Genomic DNA, 23,197 nt, shown 5'->3' on the forward strand with positions numbered 1-23,197 from the left:
TGTCATGAAGTCCGAGTTCCTTCAAATTGCAATGGTTTTGGGATGCATTTCCAGCAAAACCCCATCATGCTATTTCATGTTTTTGAAAATGAATGGATTCAATTTAGATGGCTATATGGAATTATTGTTCACTGTTAAGTGCTAGGTGAAGAGTGGAGCAGGAACACTAAACATTATGTCACACTTTTGGGAAAATCCAGAAGTGGTTTTCCAAGAACTTCCACAACTTCAGACCCTCCCCTCTCCAAATTGCATGATTGCAATTCCATAAACTATTGAAAAATACACCACCATACTATCTGCAACACCAATGACAAGCTGATTTCCAGAATCAAACTGGTATTCAGGCACATCTTGAAAGATACTGTAAGGGTCACATACTCTAGGTTCAGTGCCCAGCTGAAAAACAGTGGAAACTTGACTCTGGTTCTTTGAGGGAGTTGTATGTGACAAGAACTCCTACAAGAAATGCACTTTGAATTATGAGAATAGATCAATTATTGGTAAAAAAATTGTTTGTTTTTCTTTCTTTTCCATAAAAAAAAAAAAAAGTGTCAAATGTGTCAAAAACCCTAACCCAGACCATCTGCAACACAAAAATCAAGCCGATTGCCAGGATCATAAAGGAAACTGAAAGCAGCATCCTCCAAGTTCAGATTCTACCTGGATGCTGTGGTGGAAGATCAGTGCAACTACTTTGAATGAGCTATATTTAGTCAAAGATTCTAAGAGATGCGCTTGGAATTTTAAGAAAACATCAATTATCTGCCAAGATATGAAACCTTCTTTCCTTTCAGAAAAGTGTCAAATTTATCTCTGACACACTGTAAATATAGTAGGACTTGGATAAACAATTCTGCAAATCTTATTGTGCTTATATAAAAACACTCAAATCTCTTTATTTGATTTTAAAAGGCTACTGATACAAAGATCAATAAGAACAAGTGAATTCAGTGATCTGGGCTCATTTAAGAGGTTTTTTGTTTCATCATTAATGTAATAAGGAAATGTTTTAATCCCACAAAAAATAAATTTAAAAAAAATTTAACTTATTTTCAATTAAAATTAATTCTTAATATTTATCTTAATTATTGAATATTTTTAAAATTATATGTAAAGTAAATTTCTTTTTAAATATTAAATATCTTACCTGCTGAGGGCCATAATTAACCCACATGTATGTTCAGCAGCACTGGTTGTGTTAGCCATTGGAGTACTAAAAAAAAATTAAATAAATAAAATAAAATACTTGTGAGGTTAGTCCAACACACACACACACACACACACACACTAGAAAATCTTAAAACTGCCCAATACATTTGTAATGCTTTGTTGCACTAAAGTATGGATATCAAGTATATTATATAATTATATTAATATATTTAATAATTGGAAATTATATTTTGTTTAATGTTTATTAAATTAATTGTGAACAAAAAGTGTCTTACATAACTGATGAAAAAAGTATTTAATTTTTAATAACTTGAATTTGATTTATCTCGTATCAACCACCTTTTAAGTAATTTAATATGTAAAAAAATATCCTTTATCATCAAAAACTAATTGTATAGAATTATTATGTAAGGAGGGGTGACTCTTGTGAGTAATGTCAGCCAAAATTGGTAGGTGGATGTTGCTCTGTACTAGCAGAATAGTCTGATATGGATATTGGATATGTAATAAAGATGCTTGTATTGAGCACACACCAAGAGTAGTGAAATAGAAATGAAAGTGACAATGTTGGAATGAATCCCATCCAGGAATTTAATAAAAATTAAACTGAATTATTGTTGTATTTTACAATGTTAAATGTAACACAATTAGATGAATATAAGTCACTATTTTAAATAAGGAAATAAATATGAATACCACCTGGTAAAATTTTAGAAAAAAAAAAAAAGAAAAAAAAAGGAAAAAAAAGCTGTATTTGATGTTAGTGCATTACAATTTTAAATGGCATCGACAGACTAAGACTACAAGATTTACAATAATGGTTGGCTTGTAAGTGAAAGATTTTCTTTTGAAAATTTTTTTAGGGTTTTCTCTTTTGGGACACAACCTAAGAAAACAAATAATTCAACATGAGCTTCTGATACAATGAACACAACAACTTCAATAAATGTAACAAAGAAAAGGTTTATTCAGGCGAATGTTCACAGGGAGATATTATCCCTGGATAAAAACTGGACTCTGGCCACCTGATGCTATCGGGGTAGTTATTCCCAGCGGGAATCATCGATACCGGATGAAATAACACAGATGAAGAGAGAGTGAGGAGAAGGGTCCGATCTGTTCTTGGTAAGAAAGTTTTTTTTTTCCTTCAAACCGGAAGCTGTCCGATTTCCTTAGGGGGGGAGAAAGGATCAATGCGCCGCACCCCTGATTGGTCAGTATGTGGCCAAATAACACAGATAAAGGAGAGGCAAAGGCATTGATTTGCGAAAGAAAAAAGTTTTATTTGTTTCTGCTACAAGTTCTTTCTGATCCTAATTATATTTCATAACCAAAGGTTTTTAATGTGAAGTGAATACTGGGGAATGCTATGGAAAGTAAAGGTCTGAGAGTGAATCTCATCAACACCTAAGTAATCAGTGGTTGTAGTGTTGGAAAGCTCCCCAAAAGTTTCCAGGCTCAGTGTGTGCTTCCCTGCAGACTACAACATGGTCGTATAAAGTCCAATGTGAACAAATACTTGTCAAGCAGTCATCTTAGGTAATCTAATTTTCTTCATTCCATCCATCTTATTGTTCATCATTCAACTGATCATCTAAATAATTAACACTTATCCTCAACTGGCTTTTGGCCTTGGTAATTGGAAAAAATACAACAGCTAATCCATTATATTTTAAATGGTCTAAAGATCTTGATTATCAAGTGTTTGAGCAAAACAGGAATCAAGTTTGATCAGTAAAGTGGGGAGAGGGGTTGAAATCAAAGCTTTTAACTTAGTTTTCTTTTTTTTTCTTAAGCTTTGAGTAATCAGGAATAATATAATTATTTTTGAATTTAGCATAGGCATCCCCTGAGGAGGGGGGAGGGGGTATCAAGAAAATTAAAACTGAAGGCGGTTTTCAACAGAGACATATACACATAATTATAATATAATAATGCCTACCGTCATCTGTACATATGTAAAAAAAAAAAAAAAAAAAAAAAAAAATGGTCCTGTTATCAAAGATCAGGAAAACAGACTATTTTCTATTAACTAATTGCCAAATATTAAGATTTTGCTCATTTCAAAAGAAATTGTTCCAAAATCAAATAGACTATCATAAATAGAATTCTGTTCACTTTGTTTATATACATATGTTGTGGACCAGGGTATAAATACCCTAAACTCACTACAAGAAAAAATAATGAAACAAATTGAATGAAGGAAACAAAGAACTCAAATGCTGGAATAAAATAAACATGTCATTTATTTTCTGTTGAGAAATGAAAGTCTTGGGTGTACACATGTTCGTTCGACCGTTGACAACTACACGCGTGGAAGGAAAGGGGAATGCAATAGAGAAACGTGAAGTGGCAAGCCGGCCTGTAGAAAGAGAGGGTTAAGCTCAGTAGAGAGTCGCGCACATGTCTGTGTTGATGGACCAAAACCGAAGGGGAGATAGAGTGAGAAAGTCAATCCAGGTTATGGAGATAGAAAGCGTATAAAGTGTACGTACGGTCTGATAGCTTTTTGTCCCACATAGTAGCAAGTGGTGTAAGGTACGCGCGAGCGCGCATGCCAAAAAGGCACACTGTTGGTCCATAGACCGTACAGCTCGAAAGCTGGTCCTAAAAGGAAGAAGCCGCTTATTGCTTTCTTTTATAGGTGTTTCCGGTGGTCTTTTGCGTATGTGTGGATTTCCTTTGAAAGGGGAAGTGACGTTGTTCATGCATGCGTGTATGTGCATACGTTAGCGTGTGTGTGTGTGTGTGTATAAACGTGAATGTGAGTGTGTGAATGTGAATATATGTATGTGTGTAGACGTCGGCGCGTATGTTTGTGTGCGCGTATGTATATGACAAGTAATATAGCTTGAAATGTGAAGGTATGTTTTTGTGTGAGACTAGAAAAGGCTCGCGCACATATGACTTCTACCTTCTTATATTTCCATTTATTTATCATAAAATACAATTGCATGACATTTTTCTAAGAATGGGAAAAATAAAAATATAAACATATATTTGCTACTCACTTCATAACTAGGATGCCCCTCTTGGAACATTCTTCAACATCAACATTATCATATCCTGTTCCAGCACGTACAACCATTTTTAGTTTGGGAGCCTTATCCAACAGATCAGGATTGATTTTAGTTGCTGACCGAACAACCATGATATCTGCAGTCTGTAAAAGAAAGAAAAACAATATATTTCAAAATATTTCATACTTTTGTTACTCAAGATAGCAGTCAGAAAAAAAAAATGTTTAAATCAAATTTATTGGATACAGATGAAAAGCTAAACTGGTGGTTTTGTAATTCAATCATTTTCAAGAAGTGCAATACTTTTTTAAAATTTGCTGATTATGTAATATGTTAGTCTTCATAATTATTTGTGGAGCTCACATATAAAAGTTGATTCTTCTAATTATGTGTACAAGAAGTGACATCTTAGTTGAAGGAGTCATCTAATATATAAATCTCACTTGTCTGTTTAAATGTATGTATGTATGTATATCTACCTAAAACTTTAAAGAGGCGACAGATTTTCACAAGATCAGTATCGTTTTGAAGCTCGACCCACCGGACAACAAACATAGAAAAATTGGCTGAAAACATTAATTCCTTCACCCTCAACTGAGCATTTTTCTACAAGGAGGGGGGTCGCTTTTTTCGCCGATATTTTTGAAAGTCATCCCTCTTTTTGATTGACTAGCCTTAATTTAAACCTTTGCCGCTTGCGGTTTGGCGATGGATGCAACAGCTTTTTTTTTACGTTCTTTTCCTCCTCTGCGATACAGGTTCAAGCCTGCCTGCCTACTACCATTTTTTTTTTTGCTCAACACACACCTCCAAACACCCAGGCTAGTCTAATATATAAAAGGAAAAATGGGCGCACACATTTGTGTATGTCCATGAAAGGCTTTCTGGGTGGGAGGTTCTCGCAACAGTTGGATCCCGGGAGAAGTTGTCTTATACTCCCCAGATTGTAATATCTCGGATTTGCAAACGGACATTGTCTATCTTTTTTTTTGATCGAGTTTTAAAAAATTCTCTCGTTTCAAGTGTTTGTCTTTTTCATATAAATAAAGCGAAACCAATCGAACACAACTGCCAACTCCCAGCCTTTACCCGGGTAGTATCTGTTCTGTAATTGGTCCTTGGTCAATGTAGGGGAAACCCTTCATACTAAGACAATTACTATTTACTTGGATACTGCCAGAGTGCCCCCTTTTCTTGGGAAGCTGCTCCCCCTCCCCACCTTAAAAACGACTTTCATGGGAGGTTTAAAAGTAATGCCATTTCTGCAAATCATCTTTTTGATTGACTATGTTAAATTTACACTTCAGGTCGCATTGTGAAGTAGAGGTAAGACATCAGATTTTCTTTCACTTTCTTTTCCACCTTCATGTTACAGGTTCGAGCCTGTACCACCTTTTTTTTTGTGCTCAACAAACATCTCCAAACACTCGGGCAACGCCAGGCACCCTCACTAATAAAACTGAAAAATTTTTCTTTCAGTTAGAAAATTCTAGGATTTCTTCAAGTATTTTCCAATAGAAGACTAAAAACACAAATGTGCATTGCTTACTTATATTGATGTTATGCAAACATTTTTTTCCTGTTTTGTGTACCATGGGTGCCCTGTGAGCCTCAGCGGTGACAAGGTCTGCTCTGATGCTTTTTGATTCCGCCAATAGTATTTATTCAACTGAAACCAGAGCCATTTTTAGGACAACCAGTAATCACTGCAAAAGGGTTATAGAAAATTTGAGAGTCGTATGTTAAATCTAAGCAGAGGCTTTCTTTGTCAAGTTTTGATAAATAACAAGCAAAACAGAGTCCTGAACAGATACCCAATTCTATACCAACTATTATCAATGGACCAGAGAGGATTTCTTCAGCATCTGATAAAGACCAAACTTTTTATTAACAACTGTGCATCAAACTCTGCCCTTTGCAATCAAGTTCACCTCTCTTGATTTTCCTTCTAAGACTGAAAATACTCTCAGCAACATCCATATCTATCCAGAATGCTGGCAAATTTATCAGAATGCTGGCAAATTTATCAGAATGCTGGCAAATTTATCAAGAATGTTAATACAGACAGAGCAACTGACCCAAACAACATTTCAATCACTGCTTAAAAAAGTGCAACCAAGACTAGCTACCATTCTTACAAAGCTGTTCAATCGTTGCTTAATGGAAAAATGTTTCCCAAAACTTTAAAAATTGTCAGTCTGCCCAGTATTTAAAATACTGGAGATTGGTTTTCTGGATCTAAATACAGATCAATCAATCTCCTGTATGTAATGAGCAAGTTGCTTGAATCTGAGAAATTTAATTTCAGTTGTAAGCCATTTTAGAAAAAAAAAGAAATGTTGTTCCAAACAAAATGGCAGTATCAATCCAGAGAAGCTTTGAATTGTAAAAACTTGCAGACGAAAAATAGAGTTTTTGGCAGGTAGCCAATCCGAAGAAATATTGAGACGAAGAGCAGAATCTCCTCCCATATGAAAATGAAAAGTTATATGCAGGAATTCTTAAGAGATTCAGTATGCTTTATAGAGTGATCCAGGTTTCTGATTGGTTGATGGCAGAGCGTAGTTTCATATGAGTGGTCATATCTTTTCACCCTTACTTATAAATATAACCTTCAATTTTTTTGTAACCATACCTCCACGGGAATAACAAAAATATTGTAACAGTTAATTACCTCAGCAAAGACAACATGCTCCATGGCAAGCAATATGAATTTCATCCTACAAGATCAACAGCTGATGTGCTGACTAATATTAAGCATGATCAGTGAAGCTATTGGCAGAGGCTATGTTTTTAGAGCAATAGCTCTCGACATATCAAAGGGTTTGCATAAAGGTCTACTTCAGAAGATTTCTAGCTACATAATATCTGGAAACATTACAACCATAAAATCCTTTCTCTAATTGGTTTATGAAAGTCTGAAGAAACTCACAGTATCTACCTTAAGGATCCATTATTGGTCTGACTCTTTCTGATCTTCAATAGTTTCCCAAATCACATTCTATATCTATGGCAACACTTCAAAGAGCATTTATGATAAAGATCTTTCTAATTCTCCATCCTCTGAGTGCTGCAATAGGAGGGGGGATGGTGGTTGGTTACTTTTAATACATTTAAAACCAAGTCTTCTTCAACAGCAACAACACCACCACCAATAACGTTCTGATCCTCATTTTGCCCCAAGTGAAATGAATGGCTTTGAGGAAGCCCTCTATTTTGATAAGCTTTTGGGAATGACCTTCACTCCAGATCTGAGAGGACTTACATAAAATCCATTGTCAAAGAAGAAATGGCTGACTCATTCTACTCCTCCAGGAGGATTCTCCCTGCTGATGCAATCCTTTACCCATAAAAGACTCAAATACATAAGATGGAATACTGTTGCCACATCCGAGAAGGTACTGCAGAGACCATCCATGCTTGTTCTGACAGTGCAAAACACTTTGAAATTTAGTGGTTGATGTCCTTCTCCATACAGCCCCTTTTCCACAGAAGAGACACTGTTAATCTTCCTTTACTATTGTTACTTTCATGGCAGGTGCTGGACTGAGCTTCAATTTATATGCCTCTCTCTCTCTTTGTAAAAGCATTCACAACTAAAACTCGTATATAACGCTGTCAATAATTTCGTTTTATCCCTATGTACTTAAAGCTAAGCAAAACTTCCATGAGCAAGTTTCTTTCCTAGAAAGGCTCGTCAGTGGAGCAGTACCACAAGGCTGCTCCTCTGTGACTACAACATTACCGTTTCTAAGTTTAATGTAAACAAATACTTGTTGAGCTGTCTTCCTAAATAATCAGTTCTGACCAGTTACAACTATTACTAATCCTTTCATGTTTCATTGTTCACCTGTCAAACTCAATCATTATCTTCGAGTGACATTTGAGCTTTCATAAACAGTGACTCGTTTGAAATTTTGGGGATGAGGATTGATTATTTGTGCTATTTAGATTCTTCAAACTACTGTTCTCATCTTGAGTGTTATTTTTACAACGTTTTGGGTTGATGTGACCTCCGATCTTCTGCCAGTGTATCTTGTTAAACTCAGGAATCTAACTGGAATTGCAAATGGAACCCATTATTTAATCCACACGAATAGCATGCTCTCATTCTATTACTGGGTGGAAGTCCTAAGTAATTTGCAATTATATTTTGAGTATCACCCGCACTAAGGATTGAGCCTTCAACCTCAAGATGAGGGACTTTACAACTAAATTTTATCAAGCGCTTTATCCATTGTGCTAGAAGTCTGTGCAGATTCCAGAGTTCAAGAAGTTGAACTCTGGAATCTGAAGGTCAGGTCACATTCACTGAAACATTGTGGGTAAAAAAAAGAAAAAAAAACAGTAGTCCAGAATACACAAATTATTTGTTTACTTTATAAATCAATCAACAACTTATGTGTCAAAACAATTCTGAATTTATAAATAAATTCTAAACTCAACCTAAATTGCGTCAGCACACGTTTTGCAATCCCTGCTCTCACCATTGTAACAGCTACCACAAACTTATAATTAGTATTACCACTACTTTCCCCAACTACGCAGGGGCAATCTCAATGATGACAGATGCGCGATAGTTTAGTAAAAAAAAAAAAAATGGACATTAAAATCCAAAGGATGTGAGGGAATTTTAGCCATACTAAAAAAAAATTTTTTTAAATAATAAAACAGCTTTGCAGTATTTTTCCCTGATTTACCTAAACGTTTCTGAACTAGTCTTTAAAAATGTGAATACCGCCCCCACCGTCTGATTTCAGACAGTTCTGTCATCAAAATAATGTCAATGAACTTTACATGAAAAAATAAACATGTTAAACGCAAGCTTAATGTCTTTTTTTTTTTAATGGTAGCATCTACAACTTGTTTTCATAACTGGTTTTATGTATATTAAACACATACAATCCAACAAAATGCTTTTCTTTTGAGACCTGGATGTTCAAGGTCATCAACTATTGGGGGCAGGGGGATTAACGGCCATTAGTCATCCTCACTATATCTATCTACTATTATATAAAAAGGAACTGTGTGTGTGTGTGTGTGTGTGTGTGTGTGTGTGTGTGTGTGTGTGTGTGTGTGTGTGTGTGTGTGTTCGTTCATGTTCATTCTCTAGAAACACTGCAACGGCCGGGCCAATTTTTATGAAAATTCAGACAAATGTATTTTCTGTATCTGGCAGTGTTCTTTGATAGGTTTTGTATCGGAATGTCTTCAAGTATCAATAATAAAAACTCTGATGAAAGAATGAACAGGCGATTTTGACTAAAGCTAACGCCTTATATACAGCCTACCATCACAAGTGTATTTGAGAAGTTTTATTACCACACAAACTGAAAGGCCTAGAATATAAAATCAACAGTAGGTTCTTTGATAAGACAGGAGTGCGTTTGAGATGAATCTTTCTGTTTAAAGCACAATTGAACCACGATATTTAACCTTTGCATTTTAAACTTTAATTCAAGCCATTATATATATAATAATTTCATAAAATCAACAGGTTTTCTACAGTGCAATGAATTGTGGACTAAGTCACTGCAGGAAAGCACGTGAAGCTTCTTCCCATGCCACTACCATGGGTCCCCAACTGGAGCAGGCAATCAATCGATTTGATAGAAAAATGGTCGATTTCATTTTCAATGACAAAAATATGGGAGTGTGAAATATACGTTGGTCATCATTTAATTCTGGACCACATTGGGTCTCCCTGCTAGTATATATATATATATATATATATATATATATATATATATATATATATATATACACACACACTTCATAATAAAGTTATTTAACAATCAGCTAGTATGGAAACCTGTGATTATAAGATTTACAAAATATTACTGGCAGTAATATTCTATAAGTATTATCCCATCTAAATAAGAATTGCTCGATATACAAGATAGAGCAAATAAATTAAATTATAGTGATTCAATGAATTTCAAAAAACCTTTTTTGAAGTGAAATGTTTGAGTAAGGAGATAAAATTTCTAAACTATTCTTTTTCTTGCTTAGAATAATAAAAATCTGTGATATGAAACTCAAACATTTCACTTCAAAAAAGGTTTTTGAAATTCATTGAATCACTATAATTTAATATATATATATATATATATAACTAAAAAGGTATTTTATGTTCAAACTTTATCATTTTATGTTTCAGAATTTTTTTTAGATGAGGATTAATAAAATTAATTTATATAGATTATTATTCTCATCCTTGATATTATTTTTCAACGTTTCAAGTGTAGTTACCTCCGACCTTGACATGCATCTTTTCAAACTGTATATTTACTTAAAACTCGAGACAAGGGAGAAAAAGCAATCAGTTTTAAATGTCTTCTAGATGTTGAAGGTTCAATTTTTACTATAGAAAGTACTAAGAATAAACTGAAAATTACTTAGGCCTTCTACCCAGTAAGAACTTACTGAAAAGAACAATCTATCCCTGCGGATTAAATAATAGATTAAGTTTGAAACTTTGTATAGATTTTCCAATTTTAACAAGATGCAAAGCCCCACCCCTTCACCGTAGAGGTCCCTAGATGCCAGAAAGCCTACTCTTCTAATAGTTTCTTCCGTCAAACTTTACTTTGGAATTCCCTCACCGTTTCCAACCATAGTAACATGTTGATATTTAAATGTAATGTCAACAGACATCACTTATCAACTTCCTAGATAGTTGAAAATAGTAGCCCATTACATCCAAGTGGCAATATGTCTTAAAATCATTACTATATATTGGGTACAATATAATCAATGGAGTATTGACTATAATACAAAATCTGCATAAATTAAAATATAGTTAAGCATATTTTACGACCAGGTCTCACCGAGGGGGGGGGGGCAATACTTTATATCGAGTCCAATATAATAATCAATAGAGAATTGGCTCTATAATAATAAATACTATGCTGCATGCATTAAAATATATTCAAGCATATCTTATGCCCGGGCAACACTAGGTGGCCTTCTAGTAATATTTAAGAGTGGAATAACAACATTTTAGCTGACTACATGACATCGTGTTCATATATATTAATCGTTTTTATCAATTACTTGCACAGAAAAGCATCCTATAACTTGACAAAGCCACAATTTGCCCATGTATGGAGTATTGTTGCCAGATCTGGGTTGGTGCATCTACCACTAGTCTCCTCCTTTTAGACAGGGTTAAAAAAACAAAAAAGAGTCCCAAATCTAAAGGGTCCCACACTATTGGCCAAGCTCCAACCTCGATCCTATTGTCACAACGTTGCATGCATGTGCTTGTCTTACAAGTATTTTAATGAAATGTACCCTGATTGTACTAATCTGTTAAATTTTAAATGTAATGTGGATAGAAATCTTGCTGCTCAACTCCCCAGCCCCCTGTTAAACACAATCCCAAATGGTAGCCCCTTACATTTTAGTTGGCAATATGCCTTGTTTGGGGTAAAAAAAATAAAAAATAAAGTAAGCTAAGAAAAAAATGAAGGTCTGATTTCTGGGGAAAATTCAGGAGACACTGGTTGCTACAAGTGGATGATCATGATTACAAGAGGAGCGGATAAGGGTTGAAAACAAGAGAGATAAACTTAGTCGAGATTTGGAAGATGGGAGATGAGAATTTAGCTCAGATGTAGAGAAACTAGAGACAAGATCCAACTACACACTCACCTATGTTCAACAAGTCATTTGTTTACAATTTATTATGTATGTATAAGTGAACTGCATGATGAGTGCGCCAAGTAACACTAGAGATCTAGATATGGCAAGAACCATGCGGCCAAAGGTGCGATTGTTAAGCATTGTTGAGCCTAATTAGTACAAAAATTGATGACCATTTGGGAAAACCAAGTTTTGTGTATGCTCTCCACTTATCTCTGCATTGTTTCCAGCAGTCCTGGATTACTCCTTGCCACTGGAATCAAACAGTGCCATCTCAAAAAAGGAGTGCTTAGGGATTATGCAACTTTTGCTTCACAATTCAGTGTATGTCATCTTTCATCTCTCCAGAAAGATCAGAACGTACTCATTGTTCTGACAGACGAACATTCATAGCAACATAAATATTTGACAACACGATCACATTACATTTATTGACTTATGCAATATATGGACCATCCTAAAACAGTTTCATCAGCATATTCCGGCAGAGTACAGAAATCACTGGAAGGTGCTGAAACACCTAGCAAATTAAATTACAAATTTTAAAAAAAAAAAAAAATTAAATATTTTAATTAAAAAGGTTAAGAAATCAATTTTACTAAATTTTTCAAAAATCTTTTAAATATTAATACTTTTATTAAAAAATTTTTTAATTAAAAATTTTTTAATTAAAAAATTTAAAAATACATTTTTTTAAAACAAGTAAGCTTATAAGATAAAGAATTGCCGAAGGTGTGCACATACATGCAAGTTAAAAATCACATCTGCAAATCAATTTAACTTGATGGCCATATTCTGCATGAGCGACCATTATTTATTTTTTTTTTTTACCTAAAACTTTTTTTTCAGTCTCCTGAAGTAATTATTAAAATTTGACACAAGAATAAAACTTAATTAAAAAAAAAAATTTTTAATCTAAAAAAATTTTTTAATTTAAAAAATCTAAAAAAATTTAAGACATAAAAACAAATCTTAAAAAATTGAAATTTTTTAAATTTAAAGATTTTAAACTTTAAAGTTTTTTATAAATAAAAAATATAAAATAAAAACTAAAATAAATTTTTAAATTAAATGTAAAAAAATAATTTTTTTAATTAAAAATTAAAAAACTTAATTTTTTTTTAAATTAAAAAACATTAATTTAGAAAGTTTTTTAAAATTAAAAAAGAAAAATATAAAAAAATTTTTTTTAAATAGTGAACTTATAAACAAGACAAAATGTTGTTGAACGTGTGTACATGCATGCAAGTTAAAAATTACACATCTGCCAATAATATGGTCTGTATTCTGCATAAGTGCCTATTTTTATGAATTCAAATTTTTTTCTATTTGTAATCGAAATGCAGATTTTACGAGTGCTTGACTATTAGAACATTCACCCCAAAATTTAATAAAAATTTGTTTTATTCAATTTCTATTCTAAGTCAGCATTATTTCTGCATGAGCAGTCACCTGAAAGGACACAATTTCCTGTTTCTATGCATCTTTGTCACTAATAAAGGTGCTGGAGGTAAACGTTCTAACTGGACTGATAGTATCTGCCTGATAGTAAGAGACCTGAACCTTGGATTAACCACTAACGAGGCTGTCCTATCAGCTGGTGCAAAGTACTGGGGTTGCTGTATTGCCATTTGGTGAATGGATTCTGGAGCATACAGTAGTTTCTGGTGGGGCTTCTCTATGCCATATTAGGGAGTAATTTTTATGGCTTTACCTTATGATCTACAAAAAAATATTTCTTTTTCTCCCTTACTTTTCCTCTATAAAACAAGTCTGTCAACCTGTTCCATAAATCTCAAAATTCAGTGAAAAGTCTCCAGAAAGAATACACGATTAAACACAGAATTCCAACTTAGACCCTCATTACCATGTCTCCTCCTCCAACATTAGGGGTTAATGTTCCAACCTTCCAGAGGTTAAAACCCAATTACAAGAGACCCAACCAGACCTATCGTTACTAAGCAGAACTGGCATTGGACCGACTATTTTCCTACAGGAGTTTGTAATTAAAGGATACCTCAACTTAACATCAAAATCTTACCCCAAGATTGTCATGGGCATAGAATTTGTACCTACATTAAAGATGGCTTTCCATGTCTGGTAGGGACAGAGAAGATCCTAAATTGCCCTATATGTGCTTTTGGGTTGCACTTGTTCACACAACTGCGTTTATATTTGCCCTCTATCACCCCCACAACAGCAGAGTTACTATCTTTAAAAGCATATCTGAGAAAATAGACCACATCCTGTCTGCTCATCTTTCAGCTAATATTCATGCCTGTGGTGACTTCAATGTTCACAATGTGGAATAGCCCGCTTAAACAAGACAAATGAGGGGAGGTTCTGTCATGATTTCTCCATTGCTTATGACCTAACTCAGATTGTTCAGTATGCAAGTGTCCTAGATCTTTTTCTCACAACTTGCTTGGAGCTATGTTCATTTTCTGTTCTGTCTCCACTAGGATCTTTCGACCACTGGGTTATCTCAATTAAGATAAAAACTAAATATAAGTCCTCAGACATACTTCACCATCGTATGTCGATATCTTGCTTTCCCGACTGCTGGCAAACAGCTTCTGTGGTACCAATCTTCAAGAATTCTGGTGAAAGAACTGACCCACTAAATTATTGCCCCATTAGCCTCCTCCTGCTTTTCGCCAAAATATTTGAGTTCTTAGTTAATCAAGCTCTAGTCCAGCACCTAACAGCTGCTAAACTCCTGACTGACAAACAATATGGATTCAGGCAAGCCCATTCAACAGCAGATATCTTAACTGTAGTCTCTGAACGTATATACCGTTCACTGGACAAAGCAGGGGAGGGTAGAGCAGTAGCCCTTGATATATCTAAGGCTTTTGACAGGGTATGGCACGATGGTCTTCTAAGGAAAATTAGATCATATGGAATCACTGGAAAAATACATAATGTAATTAAATCCTTCTTAAGTAAAAGAAAAATCCAGGTTGTCCTCACCGGTCGTACATCTAAACAATATGACATAAATGCGGGAGTACCTCAGAACAAACATCTTTCTACTCATCCTGCAAATTATGTCCCTGATAGTAGCCCCCTGCTTCAAAGTGGCACTGTGCCTTGTTTGGGGTGAAAATTGAATTTAAAAAAAAAAAAAAAAAATTCTATGGCCGACTGAAATAGCTTCTGTGCATTTATATCAGATCTACCTCTGTGTTCTATGTTTAAAAAGAATGGGTCCTCTATAGTATCAGACCTGACAGAATAGTTCATTGTAGGTATAGACCGCTTCATACCCTCCAAAAAATTCCAGTAAAACCCCAACAGCTAGCCGTGGTTCTCTTCAGAATGTGCTGCTGCCATTGCACACAAATCACTTTTTTTATTGCTTCCAACATAATAAATGTACTGAGACTAAAGCCACTTTCAGGACTGCCAGCAACCACTATAAAAGCATAAGAACGCAAGACTTGTATCCTCAGTTCATCAAGTCCAAAGTATCTGAGCAGCAGCTTGATTCTTACCAATATTGGCAAATAAACAAGGTTTTGAACTGAAGTGTGTGCTCTATCCCAACCATCATGAAGGGACCTGAGGTATTCTCATCAGCATCACAGCCAAGACCTTTGCAGCTAATTCTACCCTATGTGATCAGGGCCGTCAACCCTCCGTATTTCCTCCTGTATCTGAAAACAGGCTATGCAACATACAAATATCTGTACATGATATTGCCAAGCTCATCAAAAACCTCAATTCCAGTAAAGCAACTGGCCCTGACAGCATTCTTATTATAGTGTTGAAAAAAAAGCTTCAACCAGAACTAGCTCCCATACTTACAAAGCTGTTTAAGTGTTGTCTTAAGGAGAATTGCTTTCCAACAACCTGAAAAACCTCATCAGTATGCTCTGTATTTAAAAATTCAGGTGATCGATCATCTCCCTCAATACAGACCAATAAATCTCCTGTGCATCATGAGTAAGTCACTGGAATATGTGTTATATAGAGAAGTAGTTAACCACCTTGGCAAAAATAACCTTAATGACATGCAATATGGTTTCCGTTCTGCTAGATCTACAGCAGATGTGCTAACAGTTCTATCTCATAGGATTAGCAAATCTCTTGACAGAGGTTTCCTTTCTAGAATAATTGCTTTTGACATATCAAAGGCCTTTGATAAGGTGTGGCATAAAGGTCTACTCCACAAAATCTCCAACTACAGTATAGCTGGAAATGTTTTCTAAATTATTAAATAATTTCTGACTTAATCATAAGAGTAGTAGTTAATGGGCAGAAATCAGCTCACAGTATTAATGCTGGAGTCCCCTAGGGGTCTATCCTGGGCCCAACACTTTTCCTGATCTATATCAATGATCTCCCAAATCACATCCTAAGATAATTCGTAGACATTTATGCTGATGACACTACCATCTATAGCAACACTTCAAAGGCCATAAATAACCAAGTTCTCCGATTCTGTCTCCTCTCATCTTGAGCACATGGTACAATGGGGAAAGAGGCACCAGGTTAATTTTAATGCATCTAACCCCAAGCTTCTATCTTTACATCCTCAACAGTCTGGCATCAATTGAAATGAATGGCTCTCATCTTGGGGAGGTTCCATGTTTTGACAAGCTTCTGGTCTGACCTTTACTCCTGATCTAAAATGGAACGTGTACATCAAATCCATTGCCAAGGTCACTGGAAAAAAATGGTGGGATCGTCCTACTTCTCCAGTAGATATTTCATTGCTGATGCAATTCTCTACCTGTATAAGAGCCAAGTACAACCAAGAATGAAGTACTGTTGCCACATTTGGGCAGGAGCTGCTAGAAGCAGCTTATCCTGCCTTGACAGAGTTCAAAATAAACTTCATATCATTATTTTCATGGCAAGTGCTCGTCTGAGGTCCAATCTATGGTCCCCTCCCCTGGCCTGACTTTCATGAAAAACATTCATCTAGCTGAAGCCACTATCAATTTCCCCCATTCTTAATCTGTCCCTAAGCCTAAACGTAGATTCCATGAACAAAGTTTCTTTCTTAGAACTGCCTGTGGAACTGTTCCATTTGCTCGTTTTCCAGCTGACTACAATATGGTCATCTTCAAGTCCAATGTAAACAAGTTCTTGATGAGCTGTCCACTTAAGTAATCCAATTTACCAAATTTCAACTACTAACGAGTACTATGATATTATCCCATTAACTACTGTACACTCATTAACCCTTATCCTCGAGTAATCTCCAGGCTTTGATAAGTTGTGACTCCTTTGTAAAAAAAAATAAATAAATTAGTCTATTAACTATTTTTGTATTTGTAATTCTAAAGTTTAATAAATAGCACCATGTGTTGAGAAAAAAATCCCAATTTCTTTTTCGGAAAAGATGTAAATCTGAGGCTTTGCAAAGTCGGATTTATTTGCTTCCCCACTGAGCAGATTAGGCATAAGGCCGTTTTTTAATGTGGAGAGTGAAGGGGAAATGGGGACCAACTCCCCGGGGAGTAGGGGAACTGGATAGTGACAATTGGTATGAAGGGTTTCCCCTACATTGACCAATAACGGATTGCTACAAGAGCAATGGTCTTATATGTGGGGTTGCCCCCACATATGATCTTTGAAATTCATGCCCAGCCCCCGGGGGTGGGGGGACTTGAGGCTTTGTAAAGTCAAGTAAGAAATACATGTGCAGAACATTAATGCACTCTGTCAACTCACATTCAACGAGCCACAAACGTTCTGGCCAATTAGTCATTTTATTGTTACACACATGTGTAGTGTGTACTTAGTAATGGAACAGCCAAATTAGTTTGCATTTAACAAACATGCTGATCTCAATACTATGAATGGAAAAACAAACTATTAATACAAACATTGACGTTTGCTTACTTGAAAGTATAATCTATCACAAGCAGAGTTTATTTTCATCATTATTATGTTTAGATTTTTAAAAACTCAATTATGTATAAAAATATTTTAATCTATTCAAGTGGGAGATGACTCGTGAAGTAGCTAATGACACAGACTGACAACCTGGGTGTTCCAAGTTCGAATCCAGTTTGTTCCACAAAAATCACTTTCACTTAGGATGTTGGTAACCTTCTTGCAGTCCCTACTGTAAGTACCAAATGTCTTTCTAGGAAGAATTTTGACTAGAAAAATATCAGGGAAACCAATGTCAACAATAGAATTTTTGGATTCATATGATATGATGCTGAATGCGTTCAAGTAAAATATTAATATCTAAATAAATTTAAAGTTTTGCAATCAGTTATCAATTTGTTTACTCTGGAAAAAAAAACAAAAAAAAAACTTTCTATGAAAAATAATTTCGGATTTATTTTTGACTCTTATTCACCCCATACAAGGCAAATTGCCACAGAGTTGCTCTAAATTAGGCATCATGACTACAGAGACATTTGAAGTAGGGTTGGTTGGTTGTTTTACGGCATATCAACCCTTTTCAGGTTATTTAATGCCGAATCCAAAGATTTTGAAGAAAAATTTTTTAATAGAATATATTTGTTGTTTTCAAGTCGTTTTCTATTTAACCCATAGTTGGGACTCCAGGTCAGAGTGGACCTGGGAGCAATGGCAATTAAAGGGTGGCTCCACACTCCCCAAAGCCCGCAAGCTGGGGCCTCACCACTGGATATAGTTTAAGGTCATATCCAGGACCCTTTAAAGTAGGGAGTTGAACAGGAAAATATCTGTTCACATTGTATTTAAAATTTTTATATGTTACTACAGTCGGGAAGCAAGTAACGGAGGCAATTCCAAAGTCTAGCAGTTCGAGGAAAGAAACTATCCAGCATTGGATGACCCCCCCCCTCCCATAGTGATGGTGTGCATTTTTGCTGCTTTGTTAGGTTAGGAGTATTTGTGCATGAGCAAATACTGTCAGGTGTGAGTATTTTTTTTTTTTTTTTTGTGTGGTAGAGGCAGTTTCTCTTTACCAACATCTTTGTTACTTGTGAATATTAAGCTCAGGAGTTTGAATGATGAACTCTAAGCTAGAGTGTTATTATCGATGGTGATCTGTGGCTAGAAAAGTTGCTTGTAATTATTGAATGGGGTTTTGTCTTCGTAGCATTAGATGTTATTTATTTAATGTCCCCATTCTACTAAAGACTGTAGGTCATTTTCTAAGGTTTCAGATATTGCCTGGAATATGTATAGGAAACAAAAGAAACACTAGAAAGAAATCAAAAGACAAATTAAGACTTCACTCATTCCCTCTTTTACCTATGAATCTGCAGAATTTGAACCAGACGTAACCTACTGACCACTCAGCTTTGCACGGAACATGACATCCACCACCGGCTTTCGCAAATTATCAAAACGTAACAAATGCTACTCCAAGAAAATACTGAAAAAAACAATAAAATCACCAGAAAAAAAAAAAAGAAATAAAGTGAAAATAAAGAAACAGCCTGCCATAACAATTTCCGTTTTACTCTTGTAACAATTTTTTTTTAAACTAATTTTTTTTTTTTTTTTTTTTTTTTTTTACAACCAATTTTTTTTGGTCAAACAAAACTAGTAAGAAAACCAATTTTTTTGTATTTTTCATATTTTTTAACAAAGGATTTTTTTTTTTTTTTAGAAAAACACTTTGTTTTTCATGCATTTTTTTTTGCATCTTTATTTTTGTAACTAAATGTAAAGTAAACTTTTATTTATTTATTTTTTTTTATGCAGGAACATTTTTTTCTTTTAGGGTAGGGCTAGGCAACTAATTCTTTAAAATCAAATTAAGACAGCCAGGATATTCTCTACGGTCGCATCAGACGAGGTCAAAGTGGGATGAGAAGAGACAACAAATGTGGAAGAAACTTTGCTAACCGGGTAGCTTTCCAATATATGGTTTAAGATGGAGACAAAGGATCATAGGATCATTTCTGTCTCCAAACAAACTCAAAAAGATAACCGTCGAGAAGCTCTCAGCTGGTACCATTCATTCCCCCTCCCCAATATTTTCCCCTCCAAAAAAATAGTCTGCTCTTTTGTACATTGATCGACATCTTACAGATCAAACCCGAGGGCATGACGTCAAGTTCCAAGTAAAGCGAATGGTTAGTTACGTCTGGTTCAAATTCTGCACAAGTACCAATATTTATTTTGATCCCATCTCCAGTGTCCATGGGTAGAGTACAAGCACATCTGAATTAGATAGTGAAAACTTCCTCCTTATTTACAAATAAAAAATAAAGTATTGATCAAGATTAAATATAAAAAATATTACAAAATGAAGTACTTAATATTACTATAAGTAATTAGTTTTATTTTAAGTAGCTGTACCTAATTTTAAAAGGAAAATTTGTTTTAATGTATCGCTTGGTTATTAAAATCAAATGGCAGATGTATCCAACTCTAAAATAGATTTCCTTGTTCAAAAAGATCTTGCTTTTATTTTGTTTAGATTTAACCTGTTATATGTACTTTTAATTCGAATGTTATTTCAAGATGCTTTAGATTTTAGTACCGTAATGAAAATAATACAGTGAACGTAAAGTGCAAAGACAGGAATGCAATTGAATCAATAGTTTCAGATTTAAAAATTATCTTTGATTTTTGCATCCAAATGAAAAGTGCAAGAGAAGCAAAAACAGAAACATACTTTGTGTCATTTATATTATGCATAAAATGTGCATTTACAATGTTTTTTTTTGTTTCATATGAAAGTTTTATACAATGTTTTGTTTCATATGAAAGTTTTATACAATGTTTTGTTTCATACGAAAGTTTTATACAATGTTTTGTTTCATATGAAAGTTATATACAATGTTTTGTTTCATATGAAAGTTATATACAATGTTTTGTTTCATATGAAAGTTTTATACAATGTTTTGTTTCATATGAAAGTTTTATTTCATATGAAAGTTGCTAGCCTGTCTCTGCTCTATAGCGGTTTTCATGGCAAGTGCTCGACTGAACTGCAATCTTTGGTTTCCTCTTGCCAAACTTTCATAAAAAAATACTCGACTAGCTACAGTCACTACATACGATTTCCCCCAACTTTCTATCTGTACCTAAATCTAAATGCAGATTCCATGAACAAAGCTTCTTTCCTAGAACTGCCTCCCTTTGGAACACTGTCGTGCTAGGCCTGCTTCCTAGCTGAATACAACATGGTAGCCTTCAAATCCAATGTAAACAAGTTCTTGTTGAGCCACCCTCATAAATAATTAAATTCTACCCAATTCACACCATTAACAATTACTACACTACCATCTTACATTAACTCTTACCCTCGAGTGGCCTTCGGGCCTTGATAAGTGAGAATTAAAAAAAAAAAAAAAAAAGAGTACATTTATTTCGTTAAGAGAAATAAAATGAGACCGTTTGAATATATTTTATAACTTTTAGTTTAGAGCACTTAAAAGACTGAGAAATAATGGGGAGAAAATTGTATAAAACCCACACGTAAGAACCATTACAAATGACGTTTAAAATATATCAGGTAAACAAAAATAAGCTTACAATAAGAATCGATAATGCAAGATTATTAAATGTTTAAAACGTTTGTAATATGAAAATAAGATAATTGCAAACAAAATGAAAGGCTGCCTGCAATAAAGACATTCTAATTCGGCGTTAGAAAACAAATTCGTTTACCTTACATTTATTATATTCAAATAACTAAAAAGATCATTATATTCAAATAACTAAAAAGATCATTATATTCAAATACCTAAAAAGATCATTATATTCAAATAACTAAAAAGATCATTATATTCAAATAACTAAAAAGATCATTATATTCAAATAACTAAAAAGATCATTATATTCAAATAACTAAAAAGATCATTATATTCAAATAACTAAAAAGATCATTATATTCAAATAACTAAAAAGGTCATTATATTCAAATAACTAAAAAGATTATTATATTCAAATAACTAAAAAGATTATTATATTCAAATAACTAAAAAGATAGATAGGCTATTCTAAAATATCTGGAGTAAAACCGTATTAATTTTATAAGTGGTTTAGTCCATAAACAGAAAATACATTCATTCTAAAACTCCTATCCGGAGTAAGTATTTTAAAAAGAAAATAAGCGAAATCCATTATTTTCTTGGAAAAAAAAAATATATATAGTAGAATGAATTTTTTTTTTGTTGTTTTTTACTCACGTTCATCCCTAACAAGATATATCACCATTTGGACGTAAGAGGCTACTATTTGGGACTATGCCTAGGAAAGATTAAGATGTTGGTTTACGTTACATATAAATTTCTCAAAATTTAGTAAAATTTATAGTGTACAGCACAAAATCAAACACCATTAAAAATCCTTTAAAAAAAAAAACAAAAAAAAAACAAAGGAGCTTTCAACAATGTGCAGGTAAGAAATCATTCCCATAAAATTCCATTTTCCTGTTTCATAACCTAAGAATATTCAATAAGTAGACAGAATCACGTGTCACATTAATTTTTTTTTTTTTTTTTTTTTTTACATAGACGTCACCACTTATCAAGGCCGATAGGTCACTCAAGGATAAGGGTTAAAGAGTGTACAGTAGACAATTGGACAATAAAGTAATCGTTAGTAATGGAAATTCGATAAATTTGTTAACTTAAGTGGAACGGCTCATCAGAAACTTGTTCACGTTGGACTTGAAGACAACCATATTATAGAAAGCTGGAAAGCAGGAAAACGGAAGACAATTCCACAGGCGTGCAGTTCTAAGGAAGAAGCTTTGATCATGGAATCTATGTTTAGGTTTAGGTACAGATAAAGAGTGGGGAAAATTATTGATAATGTTTTCAGCTAGTCTAGTGTTTCTTGTGAAAGTTTGGCGAGGGGGGACCATAGATTGAAGCTCAGTCGAACACTTTCCATGAAAATAACGATAAAGCAGAGACAAACTCGCAACATTTTAGATAATCAAAACACATACGAGGGTTTGTTATAGGATTAACAGACAATACTGATCAGTTTTAAGTAAAATGTGTGTGGGGGGGGGATAAACTGTTTCCTATGGATTCTGAAACGGCTGGGCCGATTTTTATAAAGTTTTCACCATTACGGAATCATGAGGTATGTGTCTTTGCGTCATGTATTGTTTTCCTTTATTAATCCACATTGCTGAACATATCTTTTTAGTAGCTGATCCCATTTCATGGTTTATTGACATGTGATTGTATACAAACATGTCAAGCCTTAAAACGCTTTTTTTGGTGAATAGAAGTTGGAACCTCTTTAAGAAGATATATTTTCATATTAATATTTTTTGTTGTAAAACATTAACTTGTTCCGTTTCTGAGTTTCTGAGATGAGGATTAGCTATTCATATTATTTAGATGCTTCGGATTACTGATTCATCTTCAGCATTATTTTCATAGCGTTTCAGTCTGTGTAACCTCCGACTATCTTTTCTTACC

At 34.2% G+C, this 23,197-nt stretch overlaps 1 protein-coding gene across 1 annotated transcript in view; it reads right to left on the reverse strand.

Annotated features, from left to right (window-relative positions):
* Positions 1 to 23,197, reverse strand: part of LOC145292155 (D-3-phosphoglycerate dehydrogenase-like) — a 99,310-nt gene that overhangs the window by 44,638 nt on the left and 31,475 nt on the right. The window contains exons 2-3 of the mRNA XM_080138295.1: positions 4,185 to 4,336; positions 1,151 to 1,216 (exon numbers count right to left, since the gene is read on the reverse strand). Coding sequence (XP_079994421.1) covers positions 1,151 to 1,216; positions 4,185 to 4,336 — 218 coding nt within the window. The remainder of the gene's footprint in view (positions 1 to 1,150; positions 1,217 to 4,184; positions 4,337 to 23,197) is intronic.

Source organism: Euprymna scolopes, chromosome 13 (assembly GCF_053919585.1).
Source record: "Euprymna scolopes isolate OS-2025 chromosome 13, ASM5391958v1, whole genome shotgun sequence".
Lineage (NCBI taxonomy): Eukaryota > Metazoa > Mollusca > Cephalopoda > Sepiida > Sepiolidae > Euprymna > Euprymna scolopes.